This window comes from Clytia hemisphaerica, unplaced genomic scaffold (assembly GCF_902728285.1).
Source record: "Clytia hemisphaerica strain Z4C2 unplaced genomic scaffold, Clytia hemisphaerica genome assembly, whole genome shotgun sequence".
NCBI lineage: Eukaryota > Metazoa > Cnidaria > Hydrozoa > Leptothecata > Clytiidae > Clytia > Clytia hemisphaerica.
In genome coordinates, this window is record NW_027103902.1 from 86,458 (window position 1) to 108,986 (window position 22,529).

The window sequence follows — 22,529 nt, forward strand, 5'->3', positions numbered from 1 at the left end:
AAGAAAAACGCCAATTATTAAAATCGCCTGTTGGATGCTACTCCAATACAATCACACTGTACATTATTATGTTGCTGAATTATGAAGGCTTTTCGTCCATTTTCGACCATGGTTCTCCCAATTAGCCATTTTGGAATCTTATATCTCAGGGGAGGGGGTTAGCTGAACCAACCAACTTAAGATATTGAAGCACCAATAATTAAGAGTCAAAATGTTTCACCACCCCCCTTTTGAAGCCTTTAGATGTTCTTAACCTTTCAAGTTTTCAGCCTAAAAATGTTTTTAACATGTTCTTATTTTCGCCATTTTTTTAGTATATTTGTCCATTTTCCTAAGAAATTGGGTGTTTTAAAATGTTCTTAACTTGTTCTTAACATTTTAGTCATCGAAGCCTTATGTTCTTATAAAAAAAACGTGTACTGTGCGTATATATTTTCCCACTTTTATCATCGTCTATAAACAATTTCCATTAAAGTGCTTATAAAACAAATATTGGAGAGTCAGTCTCGTCAAAAGAAAAGAAAAGCTGGCTAAGGAAATTTACGCACGTTCCTCGTCTTCTCGTTGTGCCGGATTTAACACGTAACCGCCGGCGCAATTCTTTGTCTATACAATATCATGTATGTTCCAAATTAGATTTGTATCCAAACAAATACCTACTCTTTTGTTACAATTCCTCCTTTTAACGTCATGGAAAAGGAAATGGTAGACTAAGCTGTAGGAGTATAAATAAGGGTGTAATTTGAGTTTGAAAATCAAATCAGCTTTGGTTCAGTTTGGCTTTCTTGATTAAGAAAGAACATCTGAACACTTTGTGCTTTTTTGTGTTGGTTGGTCAACGAACGAAACTTTGCGATTCTACTTATTTGATATCATTTGCTGTTAAAAAAGAAGAAATCTTTTCTTGCACGCATTTTTGACAATAAATAATACACTAAAGTAGATCGAGATGGTTTCTATTATCAAAGCCCTTCTTTTTTCATCACTGCTCATTGGTAAGATCTTACTGTAGTTCTTTATGTTTAGTTTCTCTTGCTTTACCTGATTAAAAACCAGTGGACAAACTCTTGAGTGCAACAGCTAGAATTTGAAAAAAAGCTACTACTGACTTTTTAGAACTCGAAGTCCAATGCTAGAATGTAATGGCACTGTAAAATATGACAAAAAGTTATTTCAAAATTCATCTAAATATTTGATAGATTTTGTTTCGTACTTTAAGGAGAAATAGAAAGAAGATAGACGATGCTATCGTACGCTACACTCTCCGTGACACTCCGTCCCGGGCGGGATCACTTTCGTTTTTAATTTCTCCTGCATCCTATTGTATCATTCTCTTTTTAGTGACCCTGCAGCCGATAGGATCGTATAAAAAGAAAACTGCTCCAAATAATATTCTAAAAGTTTCTTAATTTCTTGACTTTCTTTTCTCTCAGCATTCACATACGGACAAGAATGTAAAAACAGCCATTGGCGTTGTGATAGTTACCACGCCAAACAAGGGGCGGCATATTTGAAAAGAGAATGCGGTAATAGTCGATCAAAAGTCGCACGATATTGTAAGAAATTATGTGGTTTGTGTGACGGTGAAGTTAAGACCACAACAACAACAACAACAAAAACAACACCAACAACAACAACAACCACAACAGGTACTTTTTTATAGAACCATTGTAATTTTGTTGAAACCCTGCTATTTTTATTTATCTGAGCTCCGAGCTTTGAATTGTTATATTCGGTCCATATTTCTTAAATATATATCTTTTTGTAGTACAGTTTAGTCTCGAACCTCTACAACTTGAATGTCTCCCAGCTGGCACACAACGTTTATTCAACGTCAATTTAATGTTCACAACGTCCATTTAACGTTAGATGAACGTTGAAACAACGTTGTGTGTCAGCTGGGCTCTTTTACATGTTTACCAGTCCTTTAAAAACCTTACTTCATATCTAGAAATTTCCATAACTCGAACAAATTTGTGCCCCCTTGCAGATTCGAGTTATGATGACTCTAATATACCAACGTTGATTCGTAATTTGCTTAAATTTAGCCGTCCTGGGTATATTTATTCTCAAATTGTTACTTTAGGCGGTTAGGAATTTTCAAATATTGGAAAAAAGTAAGAAATAATATCACATGCATCTAAGAAACTAAACGAACCCTTTTTTCTCCATAGGTGATTGTAAGGACGAAACAAGGAGCTGTAAACAATGGAAGCAATATTGTACCACAAGTCCATTCACGCAAAAAAGCTGCAGAAAAACATGCGGTCTTTGCGATGGAGGAAAAACAACAACGACCACTACTAAAAAGCCTATGACCACCACCAAAAAAACTACTACAACCACCACCAAAAGACCGGCCACCACCAAGAAAATTACTACGACCACCACAAAAAAGCCGACCACCACCAAGAAAATTACTACGACCACCACCAAAAAACCTGTTACAGTTAACCCACCAGCAGGAGGTATAAAAAAACATTCTTTATTCAAAAAAATAAAAAACAGAAACTTCATAGAATCTAACACTAGGTAGATGTTGGAAAATAATCTGAACACTAATTTTAAAGCATTGTCAAACCTTCCTTTATCAAGCACCTATATTAAGAGTATGGTTTCCACAAGAATAAAACCACCACATAATCACACCGCTTCATTTAAAAGAAGAAATTTTAAGCAGAAAAAAAATCTGGCAGATTTGTCGAATTTACCCGAAATCCGCCAAATCAAAAACTTTTTTCGCCATCCGCCAAATGAAATTCCAGTCAAATGTAATCAATGTTTATTTTTTCATATTAACAGGATGTGGAGACAAAATGTTTTATTGCTTCTTGAAAGAGATGTTCAAGCCAGCACAACATTGCTCAGGATCACATGCCGATATCTGTATCCGATCCTGTGGAAGATGCAATGGTCCAGATAACCAGAAATGCGCAAACTTGACCGATCGTGACCCACAATGCAGTCAACGCGATTGCCGTGCATCGAATCTCATCGAACGAAATCGTGCACACGTTAAATGTGCTAAATATTGTTGTATGCGAGGTGAATTGTATTAAGTGATTTTTCACTCCCCATTCAATAAATTTTGTTAACCTTTTACGGGTCCCAAAAGAAGGCCCTATTGTTAAGGGATAAAAACTAAAAAAGCCAACTTTCGAAATCAAAGAACCTTTGTTAATTTAAAGACTTTCGCTCTTGATCAAAACTCAAAATAAACGCCTGAGACTTCTCTCTCGGCTTTTGCCTTTGAGGTTTTTAACCCTAACCCTTTAAACCCTAAAACACGATATTTTTTTGTGATTTACAAAAATCTACTCTATTTATGAGATTATTTAATAACAATCCTTGGTATTTTATTTATTAAAAAACGATTATTTATTGAATTTAAATTTTATATCCTTAAAATATTACTGCACTGTGAGTGTAATTTCTTTAGCTATTTCAATTTTTGTATTACTCTATTTTAAAAGGGAAAGATTATGTGTTTGTGTCATGCTTAAAAACTTTATTCACATAAATCTTTAAAACAAAAATATTCCTGTCCTGGAAAGTTCGGTCAACAAGGAAAAAATCAAAATGAGGTTTTACGCAGCTGCAATCTCGGTCAAAATATATTGGGTATTTTGGTTAATTCCTCGTTTTCAGCAATTTAAAGTTCGAGTGAAAAAGTCACTTTTGGGCAAATTGATAAATTTATTCGAACATTTCAATTCGGGAGGGCATTATAGACTTCCAGGTTATATTCTGATCCTATTGGACCATTCTTGGACTTTTAGTTCCTCAGATTCTAAGGTCTTAAGTCTTAAATCTAGTGTTAAAACTCAGAGTTAAAACTCTTCCAATCTAATTTAGAGCGCTTCCGAATCCTTTATGGTTGGAATTTCCCTTTTGTCTAAAATATTATGACTTTTGATTGTGGGTTTCACCCTCTTTCATACATCAAGTCCGCGTTCTCCGGTATCGGCACGAACAAGGTTAAGGCGACACAAATTTAATTTATTGTTCTTCCATGATTTTAAACAAAAATATTCCTGTTCTGTAAAGTTCGGTAAACAAGGAAAAAATCAGAATGAGATTTACACAGCTAGGTTTAACCCATCGACATCCAAGACCGAAGGACTAGAATCGAGACTCCTTGATGGGAAATGAAACTACTTATTTCCCATCCAGAACGCCCGTGCATGGTTTTTACACAAATGTTATCTATCGCTAGATTTCAAAAAATGCAGTCCTCGAATACAAAGGAGCCGCTAGATACAATCTGTCGTCACGTCACTCTGACAGGAAAGGGTTAAGACGACGCAAATTCAATTGTTCTTCGGAAGGACTTTCGGAAAAATACAAGTCGGTCGGTTGGCACAATAAAGATAAATTTCTCAAAATCTAGGGTCAGAAAGTCAAGCTCCAAAAGATATTTTTCAATATCATTTTTCCGATTTTAGAAAAAAACAGCGTCCGTAGAAGATTATATTAATTTGATCTGACCAAAGTTTCCATTGAAATTCCATTATTTCCGGTTAACATTAAGAGAAAAATATTTTTGTACTGGATTGAATAATTTCAATAATGTCAGTAAAAAAGTATTGTATTTTCACCTTACAACATGGCTACGTAGCTACTCTACATCCCACCTAGCAACCAAGTTAAATCAAAATTATGTGAGTTCTATTTATCAAATTCCCCTGAAATTTTATCAACCCTGACGTTCGCACCAAAATAAATTCCTGTTCCAATTTGAATCATTTTAGGAATTTTGCTGATTGCTATAAAATTATTTCTCGCCAAAATTAATTTCCTTAAGGGCTCTGGACATACCCAATTTTCTTAAATGGCTATTTCTGCATTTTAAAAAGATTAATGTATAACTTTTTTTATATGTCCTGTTAAACCTACCTTTTTAGAATTTAAAAATGGAAAAATTGAAATGAAAAAATTAAATGAAGAAGAAAACGAAGAGTTTTTCGAAGAGGAGTATTTCACCTTTCAAAGCCCTAATCTCGGTAAAAATCAAACATTTTGGAATTTTTTTTGTTTCAGGTGATGTATCTATTTAGTATCTAAAAATACAATTTCGGAAAATTTTTGTGGAAGTATCTTTCCTTTAAAATCTCCAAAAAACTTCATTTTTGGCAATTTTCTCCACTAAATTTCCATACGAAAACAGCTATAACTTGGGATGTAGCCAAATTTTCAAAAGCATTAGTTTGTTCTTAAACAAAGAAAAAGAAGACATAATTGATTTTTCACTATGACCAGAGCCCTTAAGATACGGAGCAACGCGGAAATTGAGAACGAGATCGTATTTTTCCAGCTGAAACGTTAAAAAATACCAATAAGAAGCAAACTCTAGACAACGAGGAAAAAACTATATTTCACTACTCTGTACCACCAATAAAAGTAGCGATGCGGAACTTCAAAAGTTAAAGTGTTTTTCCAGTTGAGCCTGAAAACGACAGTTTACCATTTTGCGGGCGAAAGTGAAACAAACACATAAACTCGCTGCACGCTTTTTTTATATAAGAATAGTGTACTTTGGCTTGAGAGTGAGCATTATTCTTATTTTTCTATGGTTCTAGACAATAGGCCTATTGTTCTAACTCTGAAATCTCACCCTGATATTCTTATAGAAGTTATTCTTATAAAAAAAGCGTGTATTGTTTATATAAAACTAATACAGTAACTTTAAAAAATCCTTTAAATTAGAAAAAACAAATTTTAATTCTCATTTGTACCAATCATTCTGGAGAGTCAGCAGCAAATCAAAATTCAACGCAAAGTTGGGACTATAAACACGCTTAGCTGGGCTTGGTAATTTCAAAGACTTTAGAATATAAATCAGGTTTGAACAGTCTCATAAGTTTATCAAAATGTATAGTCTAGCAAGCTAGACGACTTATTCAGACATGCAAAAAGTAATGAAGGGAACAATTTTAGTTTATACAAACTAAATCCCGTAACACTAATCGTATTTTCATATAACACCTATACTACTGTATTACACGCATTATAAACTACTCCCTTCTAGAAAATGTATGGCAAAATGTTGGTTTGGATATTACCATTACTGGGTATTATGATTGTTGCATAGTCCTTTGAAGAAACAGGGATAGTGAAACGAAAAGTCATTCCACCAGGTTAAACAAATACACGCTTTTTTCTTTATAAGAATATCTTCTATAAGAATATCAGGGTGAAAATTGGCCAAATCGTAAGAATACCCTAAGAATACCCTCTAGGGTGAATTTCACAGAATTTGATAAGAATACAGTCATTTTGTATTTGGTCAACAGAAAAAACTGCTTCCTTTATTAGAGATAAATTGAAGCTTTGAGGAAGAAATGTAATTTTAACCCGAATATTCACTCAAAATTCCAAAACTCTCAAATTGATCATTTCTCATGTTTGTAAAAAAGTCAAGTCTAAAAAAGTAAGAATACGTTAAGAATATTTCACCCTCAATAATGGCACTTTCTTAAGAATACTCGACCCTCACCCGAAGTACACTATTCTTATAAAAAAGCGTGCATCTTTTGCAATAGGCTCTCGTTGGGCTTCAATGTGTATGAAAAAATTGGTATTTTTTCATTTTATTTGCGTGAGCATAAAATTCGATTTTTATATCCATTTCAAATTTCGCGGGAATGCAAAATATTCCGGACACTTTTTTAGCTTTATTTATCAATTTTTTCCCCGATTTCCACCAAACAAGATTAGATTTGTGTGAATTTCGAAAGTAATAGGTAAGTTGGCGAATCTTGTGATTGCTAAGTGAACTTAGGGTCAAAAGCGGAAAAGGAAAATTGGAATCTCGGGCTGTGTGAGACAATTCCATTCCATTCCATTTCATCTTTAAGGATTTGGTGGCAAATTGGAAAAAACGGGAAACGAAGAATATCAAGTTTTCAAAAAAATTTGGGGTGAAACGTTCGCAAAAGATGCATGGAAACAAGCCAGAAATTATCGTAAAAGATATAAGAATTTGTGTGGATTCCAAATGTCGTTTGCTAAATACCATTATAATACCTACGCATCATTTGTCAAAGCAACCGAGGCTAAAATCAAGAAATTGTCATCATATCAAAGAGGAAAACTGGCAACCTTGGTGAAAGGAATCATAAACTTCAGAGAAACAAAACAAAATTGCTACAACGACAATGATGGTGCACATAATCATGTCTTGAAGTTATGGGTCAATCTTTATAATGCAATCAAACCTATTCCTTTATGGCATAAAGTAGGGAAATAGGGAAAAATCTAAATATAATACCCACATTCTTTTTTCACCGTTCAACATATATCTATATGGTACTATACATCTATATGATACTATAGATGTAGTACATCTGTGTTTGTTTTTTGTCTTTTAGTTTGTCCTTTTTGGCGTTTTTCAGTTTTTTTTTGTTTTCTTTCATAGGTCTTGGTTTGCCATTTTCTCATTTTTGGGGTAATTTATGTATTTTATTCATAACTTATATATTCAGTATTGTTCATGCAACAGATCTTTGCTGATAATTTGCTAAAGAAAAAAAAATCAAACCTTAAGGCTTGGGGACACAAGAAGTTTTTTTTCGTGTTGGTGCAATGCAACATGCTCTATCCCACCAACACAAGAAAAAAGTGTGCGTCCCATGGTTTCTTTTTTTTTTGTTTCATGGGACAAAAAATGAGGGAAATATCCAAAAGACTTTGTTCCTGGGACAAAAGTGAGATTTCACTTTTATTGTTAGAAAGGAAAATGGGGTGGAGAAACGAGAAAGCGTTTCAGGTTGATCGGATGGAGTATATAGCATTGCACCAACGCGAAAAAAACTTCTCGTGTCCCCAAGCCTTTAGAAATATTCATCTTTCTTAAAACTAAAAAGCATGGAATTTTTGTTAAGGCTTTATTTCTTTTGTATTTTTTGTTCTTATTTTTTCGCACTTTTAAGCGTCAATGTAGTCTTATATTGTTCTTAACTTTAGGGAAAAATTGTAAAATAGAGGTGTTTTAAACTTTGTATATTTGAGTTAATTTTTGATCATTCTTCTTATGGAATTCATCTTATAAAAGTAGTATAGTTTCTTGACATAATTTATAGAAAAATGTATTCTGGCTGGAAAGGGTTAATTTTACGTAGTAATAGGGAAATTTCGGGTATCATACAATTTCTACGTTTTATTTTATTTACAATTTACAAACAATACTTTATTGTTATTATTTGAAAGGGAGAAAATCATTGAGAAATTTACCGTCTTGTTCGTTCGTTACTTTCCCAGAAATTGTTGCAACTTCACAAGCTTGCTTTTTCACACCCCCTTCTCAGACCCGGTAGGATTTTCCAAGCTAGTTGGGGTTAAAAATAACGGACTGAAACTCCAATCATCCCTTTATATTTGCGAGATAAAGAGTTGAAAAAAGGCAATGCCATTTTTCGCAATTTTGTCTTTTTTGAAAATGTGTCTGATATGAAACGGAAACACTTATGTAAAAATAAAACCTTTAAGCAGGAGGTTGGAGTTCCTTTCAATTATCGAGAATACTGAAAAACACCCCCTTCTCACAGACCCACTGGGAACCCTTCCCACTGGAAAAATTGGCCACAATATCGTCCCCGTCAGAAAATTATACTCAAATTTTAATCCCCGTTGAAAATAATCAAATTAACCAATTATAACTGTAAAGTATATTACATTTTTCCCATCCACACTGAGTTTTCCGACTTTAAAAAAATGGCCATAAAAAACATGGGATATCTATTCCCAGAGTTTAATTCCGTTATTCTTATGACCACTGGCTGAAAAGACCCCACCGGGTCTGTGAGAACGGGGTGTAATGGTTTGAAAGCTGAATTTTCGAATTGACCGCTGATTCTCTTAGAATATTTTTGTCAATTCTAAGCGGTCAGGTCATATACTATTCTTTCAGGGTAAAACCTCCTTGCAGTAATCCATCAACATATGCGATATTGAAGCGACTTTTTTATTTTTTCCTATTAAGTATGTCACACAATTTCACTAAATAAAGTAAGTCTCGCTCAAGTAGAACTAAGAAATCACAAATGTTAACATCATCCATCCAAGGCTAGTACCCAAACCCAAACCTCTTACATAGTTCGAAAGGGGGTCACTATCCCCCTAGTTTAGAGCATTTAGTCTAAAGAATCTAGAATGAGGGGGGGTTGATTCTAGGTTCTACCCCCCCCTCCTTTCAAAATTTGATGAAAGCCCCCTCAAAATTCGGTGTTATCGGGATTTTTTCCCACTTCCAATACATTATGCACCACTCATATTAACTAAAATGAGAGTACCGGGTGGTCCAAAAAATGTTTCCATAAGTTTCAAATTTTGACGTAGACTGCTCTAGTTGTGCTATCAACTTCAAGTTTTGTCTGGCTAACGTGTTAACCCTCCTTTCTAGATGAACAAACCCCCCTTTCTACAAGAAATTCTCTTACCCCCTTCCTTTATGCTATTTTAGGACATCTCTATACCCCCTCCCCTAGGGGGGGGGGTTATGCTCTATCCAGGATTATCTTTGTTCATTTTTAAAAATCATAAACAGATATTTCAGAAGTTTGCAAACCAAAAGTGCGACATTATTATCGACTACTTTAGGATTTTAGTGAATTTCATATTTTATTAATAGTGAGGTTGATAAAAATTCTTTTTTAAGTGAAGACAATTAAAATAAATTAGAGTAGCTCATAAATATTAAATAATTATAAATTAAACGAGAGGTAATGATATAATCGTAAAATAAGTTATAAAAAATGTTAAAAAGCATTGGTTTAGCACAAAAAGTAAACATTAATTTGAAATTAATTTTTGACAGAAATTAGCACAAAATTAGCATTCTTCGTGATATTAATAATAACTGCTAATTGTACTTGTGCAAGGTGATAGTTCTATTTATACTGAGACGATTAATTTGTCTGCGACGAGCAATTTAGAAAATGAGCATTATGAAGAGTTTACTTTCCATTCATGTTTCAATAAATAGGATCTCCTCCACAGATCACATTTTACAAACTACTCGTCTCAGACGATTTTTCGTCTAAGTATAAATGGAACTAATTTCATCTCATCCTTAATTAAGTTGATTCTTATCGCAACACGTGCGTGTGCATTTAACATGAGCTCTGTGTTTATCCAATGGGTTACTCGCTTGACAATCTTTGTTACCACAGAATGAATTTGGAGCACGATCTTTCAGATTGGAGCATTTCTGGTTATCAGGGCCATTACATCGTCCACAAGATTTGATGCAAACGTGACCATATTTTCCACAATGTTGATTTTTGTTGAACATGCTCATAAAACAAAATGGTTCTTTGTCACCACATCCTAGATAATGAAAAAAGATTCGAATGGATTGACATGCTTTAGACCACGTTCACACGTGACGGTTCCGTTTCGCTCCGAAACGAAATGAAGCCATTCTATTGATTAAGCTAAGATTTACGTCAATTTTAACCAACATAATGGCTTCATTCCGTTTCGGAGCGAAACAGAACCCCTACGTGCGAACATGGTCTTATATAAGGAATTAACAGATGGTTTGAAATCACAAGACCACAAGATGAAGTTTTGTATAACACAGAGGCCTACTACAATAGGGTATCCATAACTCGAAAGTCCATGGGGAACGAAAATTTGTTCGAATTGAGGAAATTTAGAGTAATAGAAGTTAAAGTTCATGAAGATTTAAAAAAAAGGTTTTTTTGCGGTTTTTTCCATAGTTATTTTTGTTCTTTTCGATGTCATAAAAAATAATCTGAAATATTTACCTCCTGATGGTGGATTGACAGGTCTTTTGGTGGTCGTTGTAGTTGCAGTTGTGGTCGTTGGCTTTTTGGTTGTGGTCGTAGTTGCTGTTGTGGTGGTCGTTGGCTTTTTGGTGGTGGTCGTAGTTGTTTTCTTAGTGGTGGTCGTAGGCTTTTTGGTGGTGGTCGTAGTGGCTGTTGTGGTGGTCGTAGGTCTCTTTGTGGTGGTCGTTGTTTTTGGTGCTTGAGTAGTGGTGGTTGTCTTTGGCTTTTGAGTAGTGGTGGTCGTTGTTTTTGGTGCTTTAGTAGTAGTGGTGGTCGTTGTTTTACCACCTCCAGTGCAAAAACCACAAGTTCTTTTACATTCTCTTTTCATGTAACCACTTTTTGCACAATATCGTTTCCATTTGGCGCAATCATTGTCATTATCCACACAATTTCCTATAATTTAGAAGCAATTGGTACAAATATGACTTTGAACATTTGAAGATCGAAATAAATGTGAAAGCAAAATAATACAATGGTGATTTCTACGGCTGGCTTGTCTATACTATTTGTTAGAGTGGGTAAAAAATCGGCAGAAAGTTGGCTGTTAGAATCTTGATAAAGAAGTTTTTGTATTGACACAAAATCGCATGATTTAGATTGACGAATTTTATTCACAGTAACAATTGACGGACAAAAAGTAAGCTGTCTAGGATTTTTATTGGAGTTTGGTAAAATTTGAAGCGTAAAGATTTCGGTGAGATAGAAATTCGCATGACAGAAAATTCAGACCTTTAGGTGCAGCAGTGGTCGTCGTAGTAGTGGTGGTTGTTGTAGTTGTCTTTCCATCGTCACAATAACCACACGTTTTGCGACATTTTACTTCCATCCATCCGTTACCTTGGTTACAATAACTCAAATATCGTTTACAATTTGGATCAGTATCTTGACAGGCTTCAGTAATCACTATAATTGATGGATGAGATAAAAACAATTGATAATCAATACTTTAATTACATCCCTCTCATTCCGGACCAGTTAACTGACCTTCATATATCCCTAGACCAAGCTATATCCACCTCTGATCAAAGATTTTTGCTTGGCCGGGATTGAATAACTTGGTCCAGAGATATATAAAGGTCAGTGGGTCAGTCACTATAGATCCTTTTCATTCCATTTTCAAGATAGCAAAATACAAAGAAACTTACCAATGAGGAGTGATGAAAAAAGAAGGGCTTTGATAATAGAAACCATCTCGATCTACTTGAGTGTACTATTTATCGTCAAAAATACGTGCAAGAAATGATTTCTTCTTTTTTTAACAGCAAATGATATCAAATAAGTAGAATCGCAAAGTTTCGTTCGTCGACCAACCAACACAAAAAAGCACAAAGCGTTCAGATGTTCTTTCTTAATCAAGAAAGCCAAACTGAACCAAAGCTGATTTGATTTTCAAACTCAACTTACACCCTTATTTATACACCTACAGCTTAGTCTACCATTTCCTTTTCCATGACGTTAGTTTTACGGTCCCCGGCCAATAAGACGGTGTAGGGGATATTATGTGCGTATGATGCTTTCCTTTGGGTTTTCGGGTTTCCTTGGCCAGCTCTGAACTTTATGACAAACGAGAAACCACAAAAAAAAAATTGCTTACACGCTTGCTTTTTTATAAGAGCAGACTATATAAAAACAATGGCTTCGATGGCCAAAATATTCAGAATAAGCCCGTTAAGAACATTTTAAAGTGTTGTGGACTCTATACACCCAATTTCTTAGAGAAAATGGACAAAAATATCCAAAAAATGGCGAAAATAACAACATGTTAAGAACTTTTTTAGGCTCAAATTTAAAAAGTTAAGAACATCCGAAGACTTCAAAATCTTGAATGTTCTCATAAAAGAAATGTGTACAATAGAAGATCGGTGGATCTCTTTTGGCGAGAATAAAGAAATATTCTTAATTCAAAAATATTCTTTGTAAGAATATAAGAATGCTAATATCAAGTTTTCTTATAGTTTCCGAAATCATTATGGTTTCTTCTTAAGCAGATCTTGACTTCAGAGATGTACTAGCCCGAGGTCCACTCAAAGCTTTTTTATAAACTGGATGGCGCGATTAAGTGGCCCGGTAGTACAATGCTGGACAAAAGGTTTGTAGACTTCTGCAATAGTTGCAAAATACTTCAATATCGATCAAAAACAAGTTCCCAAGAGGCTCTGGGTGCTTTCCAAACCTAAAGCTGTTCAAAGTCTTTCAAAGTCTTTCAAAGTCTTTCAAAGTCTTTCAAAGTCTTTCAAAGTCTTTCAAAGTCTTTCAAAGTCTTTCAAAGTCTTTCTTTCAAAGTCTTTCAAAGTCTTTCAAAGTCTTTCAAAGTCTTTCAAAGTCTTTCAAAGTCTTTCAAAGTCTTTCAAAGTCTTTCAAAGTCTTTCAAAGTCTTTCAAAGTCTTTCAAAGTCTTTCAAAGTCTTTCAAAGTCTTTCAAAGTCACCCACTGCAGTCTAACCGCAAGGGCAAACCACAAGGGCTTGGTTAACTGGCTTACACCAGTATCAAAACGCTGATTTTTTGCTTGTGGTTCCCTCAAAAGCAATTCAAAAGCAATGCAACGACTTCAAAAGTGTTTTTCTTAACTTCCATCCCCTTTCAGACACATTGAAGAGTCATTTTGCTCTATTTCTCATCATTTTTTACTGAAATTCCATTTGTCTACAACCTTTTGTCCGGCATGTGTATATGGTTATATGGTTTTGCGGATTTTCGTTGTTTTTGGAAGGTAAAAAAAGAATGAAGCAATGCAATTTTATTTGAAAGTAAGCGATTGCAAATCTGTTATTGATGTTTGTTTCTCATTCTTAATCATATTTTTCAACTTGAATTAGCTTTTTTGTTACTTGGATTTTAAACATTTTTTTTTCAAAATGACAACCTCGGCAAATGCTCCTAGTCTACTTCACTGGACTCAGCGTCATAAAAAATTATTAGAAAACAAAGTTCAGCCAGAAGTAGACTCTAGTCTAGAGATGTACCAGTTTCCTGGTAGCTCTTGCAATATGTTGTGTTTAGTAAGAGTGCGGATCGAGTACAGAAAAATTTCTTTGTATTCAACACTCAACGTATTCCTTATTGGGATTTGAAGGTTAAAGTTTTTGAAACATCTCAAGCTTTAAAAAGGTACATGCCTTGATTTATTTAGAATTAGGATTTGCAGCCAGTATTTTTTTTAATGAAATTAAAAAAGAAAATATTTAAGAAAGTGATAAGGTCTTCCACGCCCTTCTCGCAAAACAAAGGCTTCAGCCATCCTAATAAAACCGAGTTTATGTATGTGTGGTTTTCAGCAACGGAGACGGTAAGGTTCTAATTTTTCTACATCCTGACCAACTGAGGACGACGGTAAATCAGCACTTTTACCGTCCTCAATTTTGCGGCTCAAAACTGCGGGCTATTTCAAATTGCTTCAGTCACTTTACCGTCCTAAAAAGCGCAAATACATAAACTCGCTAAAATGTTTCTTACGAAAGAAACATTTTATATTAGTTGCCAATAATATATCGATGCTATTTACGTAGCAACATCCAATACGTATTAATTATTTTGACACGCTGCAAAACCACACTCGTTATTATAATTACAACGTCAAATTATGGTTTCCTGTAAGGTTGGCTGTGATTACCTTTTCAAATGCGGTACATGTTTTATCTTGTTAAGCCCACTCACATCACTTTTCAAACGATTCTCTTTTAACATAATATATCAGTAGCGTGGCAGGCGAGGCAGAGGGAGCCTAGTCTAGCAAGCTAAACTACTAATTCAGACATAGTAGAAATAAAGTAATGGAGGGACCAATTTTAGTTTATACAAACTAAATCCCGTACCAATAATCGTATTATCATATAACGCCTATACTACTGGAGGGAGCTCAATTTGCCCTAGTTTTCGGCGACCCACCAAGCTACTAGGTATATGCTAAACACTAGAAAAATTCGGCGAAAAAAAACATTTTCCCTTGCAAAGAAAAATACCCTCCAATTTCATACTTTTATCACCAATTGGAATGCCACTGAATTTTTATGACTTTTCGGAGGTGCAAACTAAACAATAGAATTTGAGATCTGAAATATTTTGGTTGGACTAGGGTTGGACTACAATCCATGAAATAGGTAAAAAAGTATCCTCCACATAAACAGTACCATGCCCAACTGACACACTACGTTTTTTCGACGTTTATCTAACGTTCACAACGTCTATATAACGTTAGGTGAACGTTGAAACAGTACCATGCCACTCGCTTTTTTGGTATCATGTAGCACATAAAGAACTAGATAAATCAATTCTCACAGACCCAGTAGGATTTTTACAGCCAATGGGGACTCAAACTCGATGGGGATTGATATTCCCATATTTCTTACGACTGGGGATATCAATTCTTTTGTTTTCAAGTCAAAAAATTCAGTGGGGATGGGAAAAATAGTAAACATTTTGCAATGAGGATTGGTTTATTTGATTATTTTCAATGGGGACGAAAGTTGGAGCATAATTTTCCAACGAGGATGATATTTTGGCCAATTTTTCCAGTGGGAAGGGTTCCCAGTGGGTCTGTGAGAAGGGGGTGTATTTAAATCTAATCGAAGTCAATAAGAAATATTCGATTGAAGCTCGATCAATATTCGAATAAATCAATCGAATCAATTTCGATTGAAGGTTATGAAGTCGGGATAAGTCAATCGAGAGTAATCGAAGTCTGTTTAATCAAATTCTACTAAACTTACAAATTTTTAAATTCGGAATAATTTTTTGAAATCGATCACCAATCGATATCGGTATCGATTGACTATTTTCGATTGATTTCGATTTAAGCAATTAAGGTAGCTCAGGCCCCTCGCTGTTCAAAAACTCAATTGGTTAAGATGAGGAGCGATGGCCAAGAGGTTCGCAGTTCGAATCCCCGTTCCTTTCAGTTCATAGATAGCCGAGCCGGGTTGCCATGGATCCCGTGAAAACAATCGAAAGACTGTCTAAAAGTCATAGATTACTGGGCTATCCACGTAAAATATCAACTCTATCTACCGCTAAAAAGAATTCCTTTTTTTTTTCAAGGACGAAAGATAACTTTCGTTGGACAAACCTTTATGAGCATAGAAGTGCAATTAATTTTCCAAATACGCAGACCAAACATTGCGGACCATTTCTTTCATCCTGCATTTAGTAGAAATTCTCGGTTTCTTTCTCCACATTGATAAGCTTCAGTACTTTCATTTTCTTTTAATTTCATTATTTTTTTATTATCATTTCTGTAAAAAAAAAAAAAAATATCAAATTGTGTAAAAAGTTCTTTTAGGGCCGCTCGCAAAACAGTCTTTTCAATGACTTAACGTCAAGTTGAGGTGAAGGGTTTAGGGGTGTCAGAAGCATTCGAGCTGAACGAAATCTAACAAAAAGACATGGGAAAGGAGAGTTGGAGGGCCCTAAAGATTTGATACCGTACTAACCACAAACAATCCAAAAAGTCGCTATGTCACTGATTGGTTAATTTGGCTCAATGGGCTGCTCCATTAAAAAAACATACAGCATACAGGGGGGGTGGACAAACCTTTTCAAGTCAAAAATATTGAAAATGTGTGGATACCCCCTGGAAAATGGCGAAATTTGCAAAAGTGGCCTTGGAAAGATTCTTTTCACAACTTAAAATGAGGGTGGATGAACTGACATAAGTATTTTACCCCGTGGAAATCTTAGAATAACTTTTTAGCCCCTTGGAAAAATGAAAAAAGACCCCCTGGAAATTTTTATCGGATTACCCTCTGGCGCACCCCCCTGTATGGATATAAAATGTAATTGCCCAATTACATCACAATTTTGAGATTTAACCAATCGGATTGGTTAGATTGTTGAGTGAAGTTTTGGATTACTAGCGGGTTAAGTATGGGACTATTTATGGCGTGAACTAATTTGTGCCCAACTGTATATATTTTATTAGAAACAATACTGTACACATAAGTACAAGATACATAATGGGCTTATCCAGAAAAAATTTGACTATGGGTGGGGGGGGGTATTGGAGGATATAACAATTTTCAGCGATTTACCCTCCCCCGGACAAAGTGACTTTTGGCCCCCCCGGAGAACGGGTTTTACCCCCCAGACAAGCATCAGTAAACCCCCCCCGGACAACCCAAATTAACCCCGGACAGGGCAAATTTACCCCCCGGACAAGGCAAATTTTAATGATTTTTCGCTACCCCCGGACAATATATCCTCCACCGCCCCCCCCCCCATGTACGAATATTGTCTGGAAGAGCCCAATGTACAGCTGGACACTATCGCCAGATCGAGGTGCGATTCTAAATTTAAAGGCGTCCGTCGATCGAAGGATGAAAGTACTACATTTTCTAGAATGTGCATGCGAAAGCACAAATGATTTTGGAAATTAATGAAATTGGCAAGAGCAAAAGTTAGAAAATTTTCAACAAAAGGGTAAAAAAATTACCAAAAAATCTCTCTTCGATTCGTATACAATGAGCCGTCAAAGTTCGTTTCCTCTGCGGCTTTTATGTTGAACGGTTATACAGCTCATCTGCTAATCACTTATACAGCTGCCTCTCTCTCTAATTCTATCCTCATGGGACTACAGTAAGACTTTTTTTCCGAATTAGAAATATTCAAATTATAGAGAGCATTTTAAACCACTTACATGTATTCCAGCTGAGTTTCAGTTCGAATTGACAGAAAAATTTGTATTGTATATACATGTTTTTTTTATAAGCAAGTGTATGTCCCTATCAGGCTCACATTATGCTTAGAATTTTTATTGTTCTCAATAAATAAAGCCATTGTCTAGTTACCAAAAACTGACCCTGCACATGATTATAAACGTTATAAAAAAAACATGTATTTCGACTTAGAGCGAATTAAATGTAGAAAATCGTTCCTCAATATATTGAATGATCAAAAGAACGTCGTCTACAAACACAAGAGTTTGTGGAAAATGTGAAATATAGAATCGATTATTTATTCCTTAGTCTAAAATTGATAATGATACTTTGACAATATAAATAACATCTTACATAACATATCTTGAAAAATTTAAATTCAATATAAATTATAACACAATTGAAGCTATCATAATACTTGTTAATTACAATATCCATTTACATACATACATAATAACTTTCGCTTTTCAACAAATTCATGGGCATCCCGTTTATAGCCAGCCATCCAACAATCACAATCCTCCTGCTTTCAGGGAGGCGCTTAAAAAGTGGTTTCTAACATTTTGAAGAAATTTTATTTTGACCAACGAGAATTCATCTTAAGGGTACGACAAGTCCTGATTCCCCGTGGTTCATAGAGAATATGAAATGGCTTATACACTTATATATTAATTCTCGCGCTAAAGGCAGCTTATTCATGATATATACCATTGCATCTTCTGACATTTGACCATTTCATTTTATATCCATACATGGGATATTTCCCGACATTTCCCGGGGTAGTTTAAGAGGAATTTCCAGGGGGTCTAAAGGAGAGTTTTCACAAGGCCAATGGCAATATAGCATTTTCGGCGCTTAGATTTTTTATATTTACGGATTTTAAGTTTGCCTTGGAATACTGTTATTCAGTTACAACTTACCATCAGATTTAGATTACAATTTGACGTCATAAGCCCCCATTATAACTCAAACCTAATATTCATGATATGCACCATTGCAATGTCTTTTAATATTACATCATGGACCCAATAGCTGATTGGTTGAAAAGGACGTAAAATCAGTCAATACGTTACTTTCAACCAATCAGCTGTTGGGTTCGTGGAAGACATTGCAATGGTGCATACCATGAATATAAAGGCCGGTTTCCACTTGCGCGCGCTACGATCGCACTTTTGGGCTTCAATCCTTTTTGCTTGAAAAAAGATTACGTCATAAAAATGTAGCGCGCGCTCGAAAAAAAAGTTGAGCACATTTCAACTTTTTTCAACCGTTACGTCAGTTCGCGCCAGTGGAGTTGCTTCATTTTTCTTTTGACCAATAGCGTGGAAGCTTTGCTCGAAAAAGCGCGATCATTGTAGTTTTTGTTAATAATATACAGTTGACACATCGAAGCGCGCGCTTGTGGAGACCGGCCTTAAGGGTTGAATGACATCAAATTTCTGAAGCTGTTACATTGAGATTATAATTTGACGTCATAAACCCCCATTTTGACTCAAACCTAATCTTGTTGAGTTAGGATTTTGGTTGATAGTGGCTACAATATGTTCAACTATATAACTGTATTTTTCTGTGTTTGCTGTGTTTGGTCCAAAATGTCGATCAAGTTTTCCAGATATTCAAGATCAGGTGGCAAATCAACACCACATATCTAAAAAAATGAACGTGAAATTACAAACAATTTGTTTATTTGATGCACAGTTACCTTATCGGCCGTAAGTGTCTAAATTTTGGTTTGGTGATTAAAATAAGGGCCGACTAAAAATTTGGGCCAACTAAAATTTGGGCCGACTAAAAATTTGGACCAAATTGAAAGTTTATAATTAAGCTTTCCTTATTTTGCAGTAATGGGCTCTTCCAGAAAAAAATTGTATATGGGGGGGGGGGGGTGGAGGATGAAGTGACTTTTGGCCCCCGGACAACTCAAATAACCCCCGGACAGAGCAAATTTACACCCGGACAACGAACTTTTTTTGGAAGAGCCCAATTAGCGGACACCATCGGGGAGACAGGTTAGTGTCTGTTAATAAGAGGTATCCGACCTTTAGAGCCCCAATCTTGCAATCCTAATATTTCGACCTTAAATATTTTTTCTTTTTTTGAAACGTTAGAAAATGCCCGAAATGTTTTGAAAGTTTGATCGAAATTACAACGGGAGAAAGCAAAAACTTAAGTCTTGAAAAAGTAATTTGTAGTTTCAAAAAAAGTATTGTACGACTTCTTATCGAATCGAAACATTCTTTTCTTTTGATGGCATAATGGGGACATTATTGAATTTGACCCTCGATGTCCACTAGTTGGAGGGAAAACGATGTTTTTTTCCCGCTGATCAGAGGTCACCTTTTAGAGTGTCCGCTAATTGGAGGTTCTACAATGTTCGGAAACATTATTCAGTTCAAGCTCTAAATGCTTTTTGACAAGTTTGTTTACATTTCCAAATAATTTCAAGTTTTTAGTTTTTCGAAGCCTCTATTTACCTACTTGAGTTTTAATTTAGATTTTGAATTTGACTCTAAATGTTATGTCTCCTTGAGAAAGTTTATTCGCAGACGAAACATTGTCAAAAGATTTTGTCTAATCGAGTCGTTTTCCTTTCATTGTGAAATGTAATACCACCACGTGTGTTAAAGGTTTCAGCAATTCGTGTGTATGAAGCTATATGGTATATCGTAATGAAGTAGAGGGAGAAAGTGGTGGTCTGGTTAAAGAAATAAGTTCGGTCACAAATTCGACAAAATAATGTCTTGCCAGTCAACTGCTGTCTCTAATACCGCTGTACCGGTGTTAGCCTTCTTGATACCGACGCTGATTTTGATTATCATGCAGATTTACTCGCGAGTTAAGAAAGGGAAATTGACAGCACAAGCACCATTCCTGTTTCTGCAAGACAATGACCGAAATCGATTGATGACGTCATTAGTGTTTGGTCATCTATCGCTCCGTGTTTTTAACATGATCTTCGGAGATACCGATAAAACTTTTGAGAAAGCGCTTTGCTCAAGCATATCATCAGGCTCCGCACCAGAATATAACATGTGTTCATTTTTCTCAACGATCTTGTTAGCAACTTTGAATGGGTTTTTAGCTTTCCCGTTTTTTGCTTTGATTTCCTCTCCGCATTTACTGGTTTCGTCAGTTGTAGGAATCGGATTTACTGTTTGGGAGATTATTTATCTCGGACTACAGTTTGACTATGACGATGACTGTAATTTGAAAGCTACCTTGCAACGAAACATTGCAATAATTTTGGTGCCTAGTTTTACTTTTCTTGCTGTCATCTTGTTCGGTTTCGGACATCGCTTATACACATGCTTCAAAACAGGATGTTATGAACTTCCAACGAACGAGAAAAGCGTCGTAGATACACATCAAATCCTGTATTTGAAAAATCTTCTACAAAGGAAAAATATTTCAAATCAGTCACAGTTAACTCTGTTTCAAAAACTGAAAAATGTTTTCAAACCGTGGTTTAAATTTCCTGGTGAAATTCTTCAATGTATGTCTGTGATTTTCGTCTTGCTGTATTTGTATCTGTTTAAAATACAATACCAAGGGTTAAAACTACTCGAAACTAATCCTAACACAGACATCGAAACAGTCTGGTATTTAGGGTTGGCCATCAGTATTATCTTGTACCTAGTTATGGTGGTTCATTTTTTGTACTGTTACCAAAATGATACTCTGGCAATATACACGGGAAATCACAACCTCTACCGGAAAGATGATGGTTGCCATAATATCGCTTTGTACCATCGATTGGTGTTTCCAGCATACTTAATCAGTGCAATGCTCATTGGTTTTCTATGTTGTTATGTGTTGGTTGGCATCATTGTTGCGATTATTTATCTCCTAGCAACTAGAGCAACAGGAGCACAAGTCTTGATATTGCTTCGCTACATATTATCTTTCGTTGGCACTGGTATCGTTTTTAAAATCATCCAACGCTTGAGCATCCGTTATTATTTCTCCGATTTGGAATCATCGAAGCTTCAGATTAATTTGAAACATCCACGTTTGTTTTACGTTCTATCCTTCTTTCTATTCTTCGTGAATGTGTTCACGGGTCTGATGTCCCTGGTCAAACGTCTCTTATTCATAATTTTCAGTTTTCTGTTGTTTTACGGTCGCATTGATCGTAACCCAATGATGTTCTTCAAGAGTATGGATATATCGAATTCGTACAGCTCCTTTTTACGTGTGGAGAACGTCTTCAAGAACCCCATTATGCGTTGCTTCTGTCAATTCCTCATGGAACCTCACATTCGAGACATATCACAGCTCACTTCTCAACAACTCACCAGAAACGTGTGGGGAAGCCCTTTGATTCTTGGATCCGACCGCTCGCTTCAACCAATCACCGGGTCAGGAAAAAGCGGGAAAGTGGCGCGGAACCGTTGGTACGTCACGTACACGCTACTACGCAACCCAGGTTTGACCAATGAACGATACCATGGTAGACATCGAGATAACAGTCGAATCATACCCTCGGAAAACGGAAGCATTAATGCGTAAATGGTAAAACATTCGAAAGTGAAAATGAACTTCAATTTTTTATGTAAAAAAAAGGATTTTTGAGACCACAATTTGGATTTTCTTCAATTTGTCAAGAAAGGAATAATGGTCAATTTTGACCTGGATTACCCGAGACCTGGTTTATGGAATAATTCTGTGTATGAAAAAAAAAAAACACGTGAGACTTTTACTGTAGTAGTTTAAATTTGATATCATATTTTTTTAAAGTTTTTTTGTGGGGTATAATTTCAATGGTTTTTGAATGAGGTCACTAAAGAATAACAACAATTGGTTAAATCAATATCGTCTTCTTTGTTTAGTACTCTATTAACATGACAAAACACCCTTATCCTTACATATAGTCTTTGTGAGCGCATCAAAGATATTCAAAATGTTGTGTGTTTTAAATGAAACTTTAGGTCTACACGTTTTTTTTTTTAAGAATAAACACAAAAAACTATATGGAACATTCGGTTTGTAGCCAAAGAATTTAAGAATCCATTCTAAGCATACTAGGCTTGCGAAGACTTAAAAAATGCAATTCTCAAGCAAACTTCAACATCAAAATCAACTCAAAA

At 35.4% G+C, this 22,529-nt stretch overlaps 4 protein-coding genes across 4 annotated transcripts in view; 2 read left to right on the forward strand and 2 right to left on the reverse strand.

Annotated features, from left to right (window-relative positions):
• The first annotated feature begins 750 nt into the window (after nucleotides 1-750).
• On the forward strand, nucleotides 751-3,501 carry LOC136808959 (zinc metalloproteinase nas-14-like). Its single transcript, XM_067065532.1, has 4 exons — nucleotides 751-995; nucleotides 1,434-1,649; nucleotides 2,175-2,468; nucleotides 2,803-3,501. The coding sequence occupies exons 1-4, from the start codon at nucleotides 950-952 to the stop codon at nucleotides 3,057-3,059; spliced, it is 813 nt and encodes a 270-aa protein (XP_066921633.1). The 5' UTR covers nucleotides 751-949; the 3' UTR covers nucleotides 3,060-3,501.
• A 6,451-nt stretch (nucleotides 3,502-9,952) lies between these two features.
• Nucleotides 9,953-12,177, reverse strand: LOC136808925 (salivary glue protein Sgs-3-like). The gene is made up of 4 exons (XM_067065487.1): nucleotides 11,939-12,177; nucleotides 11,523-11,696; nucleotides 10,770-11,186; nucleotides 9,953-10,326 (listed from the first exon to the last, which is right to left on the reverse strand). Exons 1-4 carry the CDS (start codon nucleotides 11,982-11,984, stop codon nucleotides 10,070-10,072), a joined length of 894 nt encoding a protein of 297 aa, XP_066921588.1. The 5' UTR covers nucleotides 11,985-12,177; the 3' UTR covers nucleotides 9,953-10,069.
• A 5,562-nt stretch (nucleotides 12,178-17,739) lies between these two features.
• The window catches only part of LOC136808921 (putative uncharacterized protein DDB_G0279653), a 32,615-nt gene continuing 27,825 nt past the window's right edge, over nucleotides 17,740-22,529 (reverse strand). Inside the window, exon 9 of the mRNA XM_067065481.1 lies at nucleotides 17,740-19,090. Within this exon, the coding sequence (XP_066921582.1) occupies nucleotides 18,992-19,090 (99 nt within the window). The 3' untranslated portion in view covers nucleotides 17,740-18,991. The remainder of the gene's footprint in view (nucleotides 19,091-22,529) is intronic.
• LOC136808919 (stimulated by retinoic acid gene 6 protein-like) lies at nucleotides 20,110-22,248 on the forward strand. Its single transcript, XM_067065479.1, has one exon. The coding sequence runs from the start codon at nucleotides 20,179-20,181 to the stop codon at nucleotides 21,949-21,951; it is 1,773 nt and encodes a 590-aa protein (XP_066921580.1). The 5' UTR covers nucleotides 20,110-20,178; the 3' UTR covers nucleotides 21,952-22,248.

Excerpts from the sequence above, each read along its gene's own strand:
- LOC136808959 (XM_067065532.1), top strand. The coding sequence starts at position 950 with ATGGTTTCTATTATCAAAGCCCTTCTTTTTTCATCACTGCTCATTG. Across the intron at positions 996-1,433 it reads TTTTTCATCACTGCTCATTG|CATTCACATACGGACAAGAA; the intron begins GTAAGATCTTAC and ends CTTTTCTCTCAG. Across the intron at positions 2,469-2,802 it reads AGTTAACCCACCAGCAGGAG|GATGTGGAGACAAAATGTTT; the intron begins GTATAAAAAAAC and ends TCATATTAACAG.
- LOC136808925 (XM_067065487.1), bottom strand. The coding sequence starts at position 11,984 with ATGGTTTCTATTATCAAAGCCCTTCTTTTTTCATCACTCCTCATTG. Across the intron at positions 11,697-11,938 it reads TTTTTCATCACTCCTCATTG|TGATTACTGAAGCCTGTCAA; the intron begins GTAAGTTTCTTT and ends CATCAATTATAG. Across the intron at positions 10,327-10,769 it reads TGTCAATCCACCATCAGGAG|GATGTGGTGACAAAGAACCA; the intron begins GTAAATATTTCA and ends TTCATTATCTAG.
- LOC136808919 (XM_067065479.1), top strand. The coding sequence starts at position 20,179 with ATGTCTTGCCAGTCAACTGCTGTCTCTAATACCGCTGTACCGGTGTTA.